We start from the raw sequence: 13,844 nt of genomic DNA on the forward strand, positions 1-13,844 counted from the left end.
AGCAGTGATTAGCCTGCCAGTATAGTATCCACCTGTGCAGCACCAGCCTACCTTTTGAAGAAGAACCAGTGACAGCTCCTGTCCATATTAGTGTCAAGCTGCCTCAGAGGTTTTCACCTCCTGTTGTGTATTTTAATACAACTCAGTCTGACAAGCTTGCAGAAGCCAATGAACCTGATTAATGTTTAATTTGAATGGTGTGTTCACTGGATGAACACAGTGTTTGTCAAATTAAAATAAAGGGAGATTTAAGGTCTTACCGTAGCCGGTGGAGCCGGGGCAGAAGCCGGAGTGGCGGCGGCTTGAGCAGGATGAGGCTCAGGAGCCCCGATCAGCTTCTTTAACCTGCTGAACATGGCCAGACAGAAAACAGTCTGACCTTTCCACTGCTTCTCCTGCAAACTTCTTTTTTTTTTTAGACGTTAGGGCTTTGAAAGAGTGCCTGAACTCCTTGTTGTGGAGTCTTTACCTCAAACCTGAACAGCAGACTGAAGCAAATAAAATTCTAGGAATCAGTAAGTCCCTCTAGGCACTCCCCTTTCTCCAGGAGCCAACAGCAGCTCAACGAGCTGAGCCGACAATCACTGCCAGCAGAAATAATGGTTCTCCTGGAGCTGTGAGCACAGCCCAGAAAAAAGACTTTTGCCAAAGAGCACCAGTGCTATTTTTTTAATGTGTTAGCAAATTTATATAAAAAAATATACCTGATCAACGTAAGCTGAAGGACAGGGCAGGTGGGTATAATACCCTGTCTATTGACCGTCTATGACAGCAGGGACAGGCTTCACCTTACAACCCAGAACTGGGTGAAAAAAATGTATGGAGGGAATTTGTTTTAAATGAAAAAAAGACATAGTCTCACCTTTATGCTAAAAACAGTATAATCAGTTTCTGAATATCCTGTATCATGGGATGACATTAAATTCACTGCAGTAACCATCAGCCCTACGTGATGAAAGTAGCTGGTGTAATGCCTGGTTTATTTTCGTCTGTGGAGCTCACAAAAACAGAGGCAGCTGAGTTAATCGGCCCTCGTATTGTCACTGTCTGGCAGGTGAGGATTAGCCTGGATCTGAACTCCTGCTCTCACAAACACAAAGCTAACAGAGAAATACACTGACTGCAGTTCAAACATATTTATTTATTAAAACTCAGTCAAATAATATAAACTGTCAACATTATTGTCACCATGCTTCTCACTGACTGATAATCTCAGGGAGGCTTCCACTCGTACTGTACAGTAGGGAAAAAAAAACAATTATACTGTATAAAAACCATATGAACGAAGTATATACATAGCAGTGTCCACTAGGGGCAGTAGTTGAGGTACACAGATGGTCTTGGCTTGCTCTTATTATTAAATAGACAGAATGACCTTATCGCACAGAGCAGTAAAACTAATATCTGAAAGGTGCTTTCAACAGAAACGAGTTCATTTCCATGAGAGATACATTTTCTTCACTCCAAAAGAGGAGTTATTAAAAACAAACTTTCCATGCTCCTTAGTCAGTACTGGAAGTCTGGGGAAACAATAGAAGGAGACAAATACAAACTGAGAATCCGCACAATGACTTTCATGCAATAATCACTTGGGGTGCATTTATTAGGACAGAACGCTGTAGTTACCTTCACTTTGTCGATAAACTTTCTGTTAATGGTCCCGCCGAAAGCGCGCAGCAGTTTGGGTGTGGGGGGTTTGGGTCCGAACAGCGCCAGTCCTTTTTTCTTCTCTTCTTCAGCTTTAGCTGCTGCTGGACCTTTGGCCTTCATTAGTTTCCTACAGAGGTACAGAGGTTTGTTTACAACAGCAGCATTTATTATTATCATGTGGAAACTTCATATCTCGGGGATTACATGTGTACTTAAACGTCACACTGACAGGATGGAGGATCTCACTGTTCTAAGGTATCCCAGCTGGATGAACATCGCCAACAACCCTTTTTCTGACGTCCACATAACACTTTTCTTTTCCCTTTCTTTTGAATGTCCTCAAACGTGTTGTTTTAAAGATCAGGCCTTAAAAAAAAAATAGGTCCACCCACTAACATGTGAATGTTTTCCTTGTGTGTAAAACTACCTGACTGGAATTTTATCTTAAAAATTGCTGCTACTTGTAGACGTTCACATACTCCCCCCCCTCACAGATCATTGTATCACTGGTTTCCAGTAAATAAACCACCAAGTTCAGAATTTTAAGAATTTTCCTGTCGTGTTTGGGTCAAATCTGACTGATTTATAGATTTAAAAAACTCACCCCCCCCCCCCTTTGGCCTCTGACCCCCTGAATGGCCCACTGAATGACAAAATGAAACACTCACTTTTACGACTGAACAACCCACTGAATGTCCCACAAAATGACCACTGAACGACCCACTGAACGACTCACTGAACGACCCACTGAACGACCCACTGAACGACCCATTGAACGACCCATTGAACGACCCACTGAACTGAATTTGGTGGTGAAAAATGTTTCTTATGTTAATTTAAGAGCTGTGAAAACTAACTGGTCAATTGTGACCGGAACACTAAGGTAAGGGGGGTGGGGGTGCACACAATAGGAGGGTTAATTTGTGAAATCAGCAGCAAACATTTTTAAAGGACTTTTGAGTCAAATCCTTTGACTCACCTGCCCTTCCTGGCCAACACTTTCTGTGACTCCGGGTAATGAACCAGAATATCAAACAGGTCTTTCTTCTCCAGGACAAAGAGGTTAGCGAAGCCGTATGCTTTGACATTAGCTGTGCGCCTGTTCCCTCCGTCTTTGGAGGACTGCAAGAGACTAAGAAACAGAAAGAGAAAACATTTTCTCTTTGAATATTTCTAAATGTAAGTTCACTGACTGTGATGATTAATCGCCTCTGATGTTGATTAATTATTAGTATGTATTTGTGCACATGTATCTGAACTCACCTGATTTCCCCAAAAACACAACCAGCTTTTAGTGTGACAAACACGATGCTGTTGTCGGGTCCTCCCACCACCTGCACCGCTCCACCTTTGATGATGTACATCTCTTTACCGATGTCACCCTGCAAATAATTTACACAAATAAATTACTGCAGGGATGTTTTTGAGTATGTGTTTATAAAGGGCATTTTAGCTTTAAAAGAAGCCTGTGGTGGCCTTTTATTTACACAGAAATTCTGAGATTAAAGTCATAAATTCAGACCTACAAGAACACGGACATTCTTTGATATTAAAGTTGTAAATTTTGGGGAAAAAAATGTATTAACCTAGTAAAAAAAATCACTGTCATGGGCTGTTTCCTTTGACCCAGCATTTTGAGTTTCATTCCTTTTTGTTTTATGATGTTCTTGTTTGTGCAGTTTAGGCTTCAGTCAGTTCTGTTGACATTGAGTTCTGTTTGCCTATTTAGCTCTCGTCTGTCTGGGTTCCTCCCATGTCTGTGTCGTTCCACTATGTTGGTCAGTGTGCGTCAAGTCCCCCCTGTTTAAGTCTCCCTCGCCCTTTGTGTGTTTCAGCGATATCTTTGTCTCCTGTTGCCTCCCCTGTGTAATCTCCTTGTCCATTTAGGTTCCCCTTGTGTCTCTGTCCTCTGTGTCCCTCCCTCTGTGTTTGTGTTCATGTGCACGTGTCCCTTTTCCGTTCCCTTGTTCCCCCTCCTTGTGCTCTTTCCATGTCTCCTCTGTCTGCCATGTTTATCCATGTTCCCTTGCTCCCTCTCACGTCTGCTTCTTAACTATCACCATGTCAAGTCAGTGTGTCTTAGTCTGTGTGCTTCCTGTTTTATTTTGACAGTCTCATGTTCCATGTTCAATGTGTTTGGTTTTGCTTCCCCTGTGGCGTCATGTTCATTTGTATCAGCTGTTTCCCCGTGTGTTTCCACTTCCCCTGATCACCTCCTGTCTGTGAGCTTTCGTTTATTCTTTGTCAGGTAGTCTGTCATGCATCCATGTTTCCATGTTTTTCAAGGTTTTATTCTTTGTCTCTTTTGTTTAGCATACAGTTTCTCCCAGTTTAGTTCTAGTTAGTTTTGCCTTAGTGTTCATCTGCCTTTTGTTTTATACCTTTACCCAGCCACAAATAAACGGCTCGCCCTTTGTTAAATTATAGTTTTGCTCCAAGTGTCTGCATTTGGGTCCTCCTACTCTCACCACACGGTCTGCCAGCGCAGACCCTGACAATGAACTAGTTTATAAGATTATAAAGTCATTTTTCCAAATTTAAAAGTTAAATATGCAACACTGTCTGAGGTTTTAAAGTATCATAATTATGAATTTTAGAGAAACAAAGCTTGGATATTTTTGACATTAAAGTGGCAAAAAAATAAGTTAGCTAAAAATGTACTCGACACAGGAGGATGTGCAGTTGTAACAGATGCAAAAATCTGTCATCACAATGAAATAAGTGTGTTTTCCTCTGCCTCTTCACAGTCCGTATGCTCGTCATCATCAGGGCATCAGGAATCAGGGCTAAAATGAGTATTTCCTTGTTGCTAAGTTTGATTACACAACATTAGTTTATCTTCTGCAGCACATTTTTTACTTTTTTGTATTTAATGTCCGTCAATTGTTGCCTTAACATGATGATAAACTTTTAAAAAAATGAAATAATTTTTGTGTTTCATTCACATTTGAAGTTGACGGTGATTGTGTAAGAATTAACACACCTTCTTCACGACAAAGTCTCCGGGCAGATAAATGATTGACTTGAGCCTCAGCAACATGTCCACTAACATCTGCTGGTCACAGCCCTGTGGAAACATATGAAGATATTTAACTGACCAACCATCTCCCAGTCTCCCAGTTACTGTCTGGGGTATATATTTATTTTTTTAATGAGTGTGCACCTTGAAAAGATCAATCTTCTGGAAGGTCGCCAGGTTGATGTCCACAGCAATGGCTGTTCTCATCACTAGAGGCATCTTATCTAGCAGCTCGGACTCATCTGAAAACATGGAGGTGAAAAATTAGGTCTTAATTCAGTGTCAAATCATTCTACAGCTGGCACAATAGTAGGACTGACGTCTGAGTGGTGTCCTATAATTTAAGCTTTTCTCACACACTCGTAAAGACTGAAATGAAGATTTTATCCAGTGTCTACTGACCCAGCATGCCCTGAGCGTCCCAGGTGTAGGTGTACCAGGTGCGGACTCGGTTCTGTACCAAAGACGGGATGTTATTGGTCACCATGTACTCCACAGTGTTGTCCATGGAAGAACGGAAGTAAGTCTGTGCTGCTGTCGCTGCACCAATGACATCTCTCATCTGACACATTATGATGATAAGAAGAAATCCTTTGTTTAAACTGAATAAACGCTCCTCTCACTTAGACAGTAGAATGAATGTGCTTTTGTTGTTTTTGACAGTCAAGACTTCACAGGGAACCAGTGAAATACTACAGACAGAGTAATGGATACTGGAGTATTTGCTTGGTATTATGACTACTATGTCCAGGAGAGGACAGGTTTATTCATCTATCTACATAAACAGGACAAGTGGGGGAGAAAAAGAGACGATCATTTACTTCTACTACTACTACTACTTGTAGTTAACGATGCTAAAAGGATGCTAATCAGGACTCCAGATGAAGTGAGGATGCTGGGGGCTGTGACTCATGCTATGGGGCAGAATGGCCTTTGTGTTACCTGTCCAATCAAACTGGAGAACACAAAGACGCCCGTGAAAAAGTTAGTCATCTGAAAGGTAATCTCAAAGACGGTTTCGGGTTCACTAAGACCCCCGATGTTGATCAGACTGCGGACAGCAAAGTAGTAACAACGCAGGTACCTGTGGAGAGGGTTGGGGGGGTGTCAGAGAAGGGTGTCATAAACCTTATTAGATGTTTTGGGGTCGTGTGGGGGGAAAATGGTGTTTTTTTCTTTGTTTTGGATAAAATGGCAGTGGTGAGTTCTGGGCACGTCTGAGCGATTCCCTTGATGTCTTGCTGCAATTGCTTTAGCTTCCCAAGGGGAAAAAATATTAAAAGAAAAGAGAAAGTAAAATAACAAAAATGCTACGAGAAAGAAGCTACCTGGCCAAGAATGGTGGACATAAAGAATGCCCCGAAAAGGTAGTTGGTCATCTGAAAGATCAGCCCGAATGCGGAGTCAGGAGTTGGTAACTCGGCGATCAGTAGCAGGGACTTCTCGGCATAGAAGAAGCAGCTGAGGTAACTGCAGCCGCAGCATCAGCAGCAAACATGGGACATATGAAAGAATTTGACTGGATGCTTTGTGAGCTGGAACTCATAACTCTGTGCAATAAACCAGAGACTTTTGTTTTAGGTAATTGTGTTTCTTTGCTATAACTTTTTGTTATGCATTTCTAACATTATCCTCTTGTGTGCTCATTTTCCACCTTTCTGTATCATGTCTGAACATGTTTAATATGGTCATTTGTGAGTACAGATGTTCTCCTAGCCCCTGTTTTCAAACCATTAGCCAATCATTAGAAAGTTGCTTAGAGGGAGGGAAGAAAAAACAGTTTGTTGTAACTGTGACTTGTGCAAAAGCTACTCTAGCAGAGTCTGAGAATACAGTATGAGCATGCTAGGTCCACATCAAGAGATGGCAGAAAAAAAGATGAGAAAATCCCTCCAACTCAAACACAAGTGGCTGTATAGAAGTGCTGTACTTACGCGCTGCCTAGGCCGGAGTAGACCCATTTGGTTTTACCAATGCCCTGATATTCTGAGGCCACGTAGTAGAAGCAGGCATTAAGGTGGAGCATGAAGAGCAGATAGCCAATGGTGCGAATCACTCTAAGAGTGGGGTATAAATAGAGTTATTAATATGGCCACATTTGGACATTTTTGCTATCTCAGGTAATTTCGTTGTATACTGGATGGATGGATGGATGGATGGAGGATGGATGGAGGATGGATGGATTAGATGGATGGATGGATCAGATGGATGGATGGATGGATGGATGGATGGATGGATGGATGGAGGATGGATGGATGGATGGATGGTCTTACCTCCAGATGTAAGCCTTGGCCATGATGCTCTCTAGACGATCACTGAACTCAAAAAACGTGTCCATCTTGAAAATAGGTGAGGAAATGTGAGCCAGATGAGAGCCATAGACATTTAATAGGCGTTGTTTATTGTCTCATTCATCTAAACATTATTTAAGTAGATTTACCTTCAGTAGACGATTGAGTCTGAAGGCAGATTTGAATCCAAATTGGATGTACAACAAGTCAAATGGCAAGGCTGACACCACGTCCGCCTGTGAAAGAGACAGACAGCTGTAAGCCTGCTGACTCTAGTTAAATACTTAACTTCAAAGCTCAAGGGATTCAAGTGATCATACCAGGAATCTCTCTGAATCTCTGTAGTGCTTCTTTGTCATCACTCTGTCTTTCTGCAAGGGAATAAAAGTGACTTTGTCATTCAGGCCAGTGTTATCCTCTGTCAGCAGTCAGGATCATTTCCCACTTACAATGATGTCTCCTCCTTTGACGAACTGTTTGCGGGGCTGGAAGATGACAGAGTCTGCCAGGTAGATGATGTCAGCCAACACATCCAGGGTGAACCAGTATGGGATGGAGATCTCAGTGTGGTAGGGGAAGCACAGGCGGGCCGTGATGAACCACGTGTTGTAGTTAAAGGCCACAGTCACCAAGCTTAGCCATGCAATGTAGCGACGGTCCGTGAAAGGGTCTATGGTTTGCCCAAACACAGAGTCCATCCGGTCCTCGAGTGGCTTCAGCACGGTGTCCACCACTGACCACATTGCCTCGGATATCCTGGTTGTTATACTCTTCTTCTCCTCCTGCTTTTCGGCCTCTGCCGCCTTTTGTTCTGCTTTCTTTTGCTCATCCTCCTTTTTCTTCTTCTCCTGCTCCTCTTTTTTCTTCTTGTCCGCCTCCTCCTTCTTTATCTGCGCCTCCTCTGCCTGTTGTTTCCTTTCCTCTATGACTCTGTTATAGTCGTCTTTGCGTAGCAGTGGCGCTGAAAGGATAAAGGGGCTGAGTGAGCGGCAGTTAAATATTAAGAATTAGTTTCCTTACTGCCCCATGAGAACAATAACATCCACAGATATTAGAAATATTAGAAAATCTGCAGCACTGAATGGTTTTGTGTTGACACTCACTGACAGGAGGGGTTATCTCAGGGGATGAAGCATACTGATCAATCACTTTCTCCTTGAAGAGCTGCTTTCTTTCTCTCATCTTTGTGATTATGGCTCTGAGGTGCTCATCTGAGTACTTGTTGATGACTATGGGGGGAGGTGGAGGGGGGACCCCCTCCTCTCTGAGGAAGCAAAATAAGAAAGTCGTGCTGGTTATTGGCAGTGAGTGAGTTTCTGATGGAACGAGGATAGAAAAATCATAAAAACTCCTAAAAATTCCTGATGTGAATGAGGAATTTTAACCAATTAAAAAAAGGAACAAATCAGGAAAAGTTGTGTAATAATCAGAGACTCCACTCGGCATTAATGATTCAACACCTGTTCTACTCCAGCATTTAAAGCTGCCTAGAAGTAAGACTTTACTCTGCAAAATCTGGAACTTTACTTTATCATGCATTAAGAGGTTTTCTGGTCCTATATCCGCAATCCAAGTTTAGCCCAAACTAGCCACGCTCACATACTTTTAGTTCAGTTTTATTTGTGTAACAACAGATCAGAACAACAGTTGTGTTAAGGTACTTTATATTTTAGCAACCCTACAATAATATAGAGAAAACCCCAACAATCAACCCCTATGAGCAAGCACTTGGCGACAGTGGGAAGGAAAAACGTGTTCACAATGTAAGGAACACGGGACAAAACTCACATAACTTTTGGGATTTCATCCTTCTTGTGTGGGTCCTACATTTTCCACTCCCATGGTGTTCTCATGAATGGCTACTCTAGTTTTCTTACTTGAAATTCACTCCCAATTTATGGATTTTTAAGGTGCCATGACTGCCTTACAATGTTACTGTTCTGACTCATTGTTGGTCTGAAAAAAAGAGATCTTTTTATCATTGATGTCCTTCTGCCTCAATATTTTCTACAAGCAAGCAACCCTTCCTGTTTACACTCGCAAATCAGTGCCCGATGACTCATTGGAGTGCTGTCGATGAAGGTTCTTTTAAATTGTCTCATCTGGACAGATATAAACTATAATACACATTTAAGGTAATATAAATTTAGAAATATTTGATTCAGTGCATTGCGACAACCCTCAGTGTTTACTTCAGTTTACAATCATTCCCTTTTCACTCAGGACCCAGCGCAGTACCTGTGATTTGAAACGCTAAAAAGAGTGAATCACGGAGAGAAATAACTTGTGACATAAGAAGGATCACATTACACGGATAAATGCAACCAGCCAAGTGGTGCTCACTGCAGAGCCAAATGGACGGAGTCCAGCTTCACCTGTTTGTGGTTAAGGTTAGGGCACTTTGGGCCAGAGTCAGGGTCAGGATGGATCTAGAGGTCAGGCCAGGCTAGGCCAATAGCAGCCTTCCACTTCAGCCTGAGCTGTGTGGATGATGGATGCTCTCCCTCTAGTGGATAAAATTCTGTAGTGCCTTTGACAGAACAATACACCATGTTTAAACTGACACATCCAACATGCTGAGATCAGGCCCTGCAGTCAAATTAAAGTCAGTACATTTTCACAATTAATTGTCAGGTTGTTTCTCCATCGTTTCTTTCATTGTTTTCAGTGTGTAAATGGTGCACTGTGCTGGGCTGGAGTGCTGCCCCTGTCAGGACTGTCAGGACTTTTTCCTTTACACACTGGTTTGTGGAAACTAAATGAGATAAAGTTAAAGAAAGTGAGCCAACCCCATGGTGACACCGGTTCTGGTAGGAAGCCTTTGCAGACTTAATCAACCCTAAAGGCGACGCAGCATTTCATCGCCCTAATATGCCTCATAAAAGTAGAAGGACACATACTAGACTTGGGCAGCTTGTATGAGAAGCACACAGAGTAAACTTCAGGTTTTGTGTAGCACTGGCAGTAAAACAAGTAGTTTTCAAATATCACAGAAATCTGCACACATTGTGAAAGATGCCAGGAGGTGAGTTATAGACGGTGTTGTGAAAACAGCACTCGGGGTCATCCCAGTCTACCTCACAGTACCTCAGGATCCCCTCTGAGCTCTGACACTATTTATTCCACACATTACTTAAGCTGCTGGCTGACACTGACCCCACCACCACCACCACCACCACACACACACACACACACACACACACACACACACACACACTACCCGTCCTCCACCTGGAGCCTCTAGCTCTTGCCACCATTGTTGTATCATATATATCATATTCTCATTGAAATCCAACCTGTGTTTAGAACTGTGAGGATCAGCCGTTGCTGCCTCTACGTGTCGCCTTCATAGTGTTTATTGAGGGACCAGAAGCAGCTCTGGTGAGCTCCTTAAAACCTAAAGAACCGAAAATCTTTTAATCCACTTTCAGGCCATCCCTCTTTTAATATGCATGTTGCTCCAGCGGGTAAAGATCTCACATGCTGCGCTTATCTCCGAGGGCGCCCTCCCTCCCTCCCTCTCCGCCCTCTTGCCAGGGAATCCGATTAATTAGCGTCCATTGGGTGATTACTTTGATACAGGTTTGTGGTGTCACTTGGCAGGTGTGTGTTTGCAGTGAGCTAAAGTGGAGTTTGGAGGCTGGGCTGATATTCTGAGGATAAACACACTGTAACTACTCTCTGTAAACACTTTTGACTGTCGGTGCACCCGCTTTCAAATGAAATGTGCCTGGAAAAAATTAGGTAGAAGAAACAACACTGCAAGCGCAGGTCTTACCCCTCAGCTCCAGCTTGATCAGGGTTTGGTGGAGGAGCCGGAGCTGGAGCCGAGGCTGGGGCTGGAGCTGGGGCTGGAGCTGGGGCCGTAGCTGGGGCTGGAGCTGGGGCCGTAGCTGGGGCTGGAGCTGGGACCATAGCTGGGGCTGGGGCTGGAGCTGGGGCCGTAGCTGGGGCTGGAGCTGGGGCCGTAGCTGGTGTCGGGGCCGCTGATGGTGCTGGTTCAGGGGCTGGGGGTGGTGCCGGTGATGGAGCTGATTCTAAGAAACGGGGAAAAAAATCTTAAATTTATTTTGGCTTTTCAAGATTGTTATAAATGGTCCTCGCCTCCTGGAAGAAGAATAAAAAATGTTTGACCTTACCTAATTATTTATTTTGCATTGTTTGTTTTTCCATTTCTTTTAGACATCTTTATAAAAATATTACACATTTAGAAATATAACCATAACAATACATTAGATTAAATTTTATATTTATAATCGTTTGTGTTTTCCCATTTATTTCTTTTAATTGCTAATTTCTTCATCATTTTATTAAGTCTTGTCCTTATAGTCCCTTTAGTCTTATAACTGCTTTTCATCCATCTGTGAAGCAACTACGAACTGTAAATTTGTTCATCCTTTTTTTGCCATCTTTGCTGCACTGGTTATGTGAAACCATTTTTATTTAGTTCATCATCTATTAAAAATACCTGTAACATCTGTAAAAGAGAGAGACAAGACGCTGAATATGACATTTGAGGGATTGATTATTAGCTGGCCGTGTTTCTGTCCGGCTTTCAGACACATTAGGCAACTGTAGCATCAGCAGAATGAGGTAACAGAACCTGGATGGATGATGGAGACAAACCTGATGTTATTTGCTCCGGCTCCAAAATGCCATTCAAACTTTCAGCAACACAATCAACAAATCAGTGAAATTCAATTTCTTGTCGAACTCAGCAGTCGGGGAAACTCAACTAAAATGGAGACGGTCAGCAGGCACAAGAAAAGTCGTCCAAGGCTGAACGTTTCATATTGGACGTTTGTCCAAAGGCTTTCTCTTATTTTGGTCACTTTTTTTCACTCGTTTGACAGTTTGTGCTTTATAACTATGATGTATCTGAATCCTCATAATGCTCTACAGCTTTATACAAATAACAAGAATAAACATATCAATACTCCCAGGCTGACTGAAGTGTGGAGGTGTTTCAGTAACACTGTGTTTCACTGCAGTATCTAAATAGCAAATACATTTGTGAAGCAGCTTATTACACAGTAAAACGTTACATTAGTTACCAATGATATTTATTTCCCTTGTAATGGAATAAACAAGTGTTGTATTTACGTGTGAATGTAATGGATATTGGTGGATTTAGATGTAGGCCTATTACATTGACTTCTCAGTTGCATTTGCATTAGTAGATTTTTCTTTTTTAAATGATGATGTGTGTGTTTCTTTCTGTTTGCTCGATGACCTGTGCAGGGACTGTGGATGGACATTAGCTAACAGCTAAATCTGGTACAACGAACCCTTTGTCATGTTAGATAAATAGTTTTTGTACACAGTCCCTGACAAATAAAGAGGAAAATCAAAATGAAGCAAAATGTAAAATAATCCATATGTTCTCATGTCTTGTTTTAATTTCCCAGGATGGGACAAAAAAAAAGGAACACAGTAAACTTTTCAGCCGTTACAATGACTCACCCCGTGGTTTGTCCACTTTCGTGTCTTCATTCTCCTTCTCAGCTGGCTTCTCCTCCTACACGACAAATCAACATTTTTTTTTCTTCACAAAATCTGACGCCTGGCTCCATTAGTCAAACAGTGGCCATTAAGAATGACGTTTTAATTTCAGTGGCAGTTTTAAAGAATGGTGAATTCAGCATTTGACAAATGACCGCCTCCTCTGATGGACACTTTTAAAAACAGGCTGCGTTCATGATGAAACAAATTTCAAAGCGCCCGTTTGGGTAATGAGTGATTTCAATGAGGTAGTGAAACAATTTTATTTGATTTTTTTTCTGTTTTGCTGCCAGGGTACAGAGCAGCTGGTTGAATGATAGAGGCAGACAAGAGGCCACTGCTCATGTCTGTAACCAGTCAAAAATCTGGTTGACAATAACAATTTATTATAGTTAGTCTAATAACTGAATATACAGGCTGAACACCTACCTTGGCTGGAGGCGGAGGTGGAGTTGGAGCTGGGTCAGCGGCTTTGCTAGTAGTCCCAGAGCCCTCTGGCACCTGCGGGCCGCTAAAGAGACCCTTTAGCTTTGCAAACATGTCTAAAAACCTAAAAGTGCATCAGCTGTACTGCCTGCTGCTTGTATGAGGGGAGTGTGGTGGGAGGCAAGGATCAAAACGATCCCTCAACTAGCCTGATCCCCTCTTCACTCCGCCTACCTTTTCTCCTCCACCTGTTTTAATTCAGCGTGTCCTCATAACCAAATTGGCCCTAATTGCATTACTGTATTTAGCAGGACTAATACTCTTGCACCGAGCATAGCCCCCACCATCAGCGGTGACATGTCAGCCCATCCCTCAATTGGCTTAGGGGTGACCAGTAAAGCAGGGAGGGCTGCTTAAACAGCATGCATGAGTGTGAATGTCTGGGGAGCACACTGCCATTCTTCTTGTTGTAAGTGACACACTCTCAAGTCATGATACACTTTAAAAAACTGCCATACCCGTTGAATGTATCACTGTGAGAGGATGGAAGACAGTGATCGAACAAAGGGTTTGAATGACCCAACTAGGTATATACCAGCTCACTGAGAGGTCAGAGTCATACTGTGTCCTTTCAGTTAAAATGTGGTCTTGAGTGCGTCATGCCCGCTGCTCTCATTTACTCACTGTAGTACTTTGCTGTCTGAAGCAGGGCAGGAGGGAATCAAACAGGCTGATCTGCTTCTCATACAACCAACTCCAGTCTCGCCGCGGTCTCAGTGCAGGTAATCAGCTCATGTCCATAGCCAGTTTGGAGATGGCTTACGTGTGGACCTGGGAAACATTTTTAGAGCTAAAAACAAAACTAAAAGTTGTTGAGAGCTTCTTTGGGCTAAGTGTGTGTGCCTAATTTAGCCTGGGAGTTGTTGTTTAGTGTGAAGTCAGGAGTGCAAGGCACA

At 42.6% G+C, this 13,844-nt stretch overlaps 1 protein-coding gene across 1 annotated transcript; it reads right to left on the reverse strand.

Annotated features, from left to right (window-relative positions):
• Positions 1 to 1,127: 1,127 nt before the first annotated feature.
• On the reverse strand, positions 1,128 to 13,333 carry LOC102077467 (cyclic nucleotide-gated cation channel beta-3). The gene is made up of 17 exons (XM_005461376.4): positions 12,892 to 13,333; positions 12,424 to 12,478; positions 10,739 to 10,997; positions 8,064 to 8,224; positions 7,410 to 7,921; positions 7,281 to 7,331; positions 7,110 to 7,196; positions 6,943 to 7,007; positions 6,604 to 6,726; positions 5,612 to 5,753; positions 5,072 to 5,231; positions 4,814 to 4,911; positions 4,634 to 4,717; positions 2,914 to 3,032; positions 2,630 to 2,782; positions 1,627 to 1,777; positions 1,128 to 1,520 (listed from the first exon to the last, which is right to left on the reverse strand). Exons 1-17 carry the CDS (start codon positions 13,000 to 13,002, stop codon positions 1,503 to 1,505), a joined length of 2,349 nt encoding a protein of 782 aa, XP_005461433.2. The 5' UTR covers positions 13,003 to 13,333; the 3' UTR covers positions 1,128 to 1,502.
• Between the last annotated feature and the right edge of the window lie 511 nt (positions 13,334 to 13,844).

This window comes from Oreochromis niloticus, linkage group LG9, assembly GCF_001858045.2.
Source record: "Oreochromis niloticus isolate F11D_XX linkage group LG9, O_niloticus_UMD_NMBU, whole genome shotgun sequence".
Lineage (NCBI taxonomy): Eukaryota > Metazoa > Chordata > Actinopteri > Cichliformes > Cichlidae > Oreochromis > Oreochromis niloticus.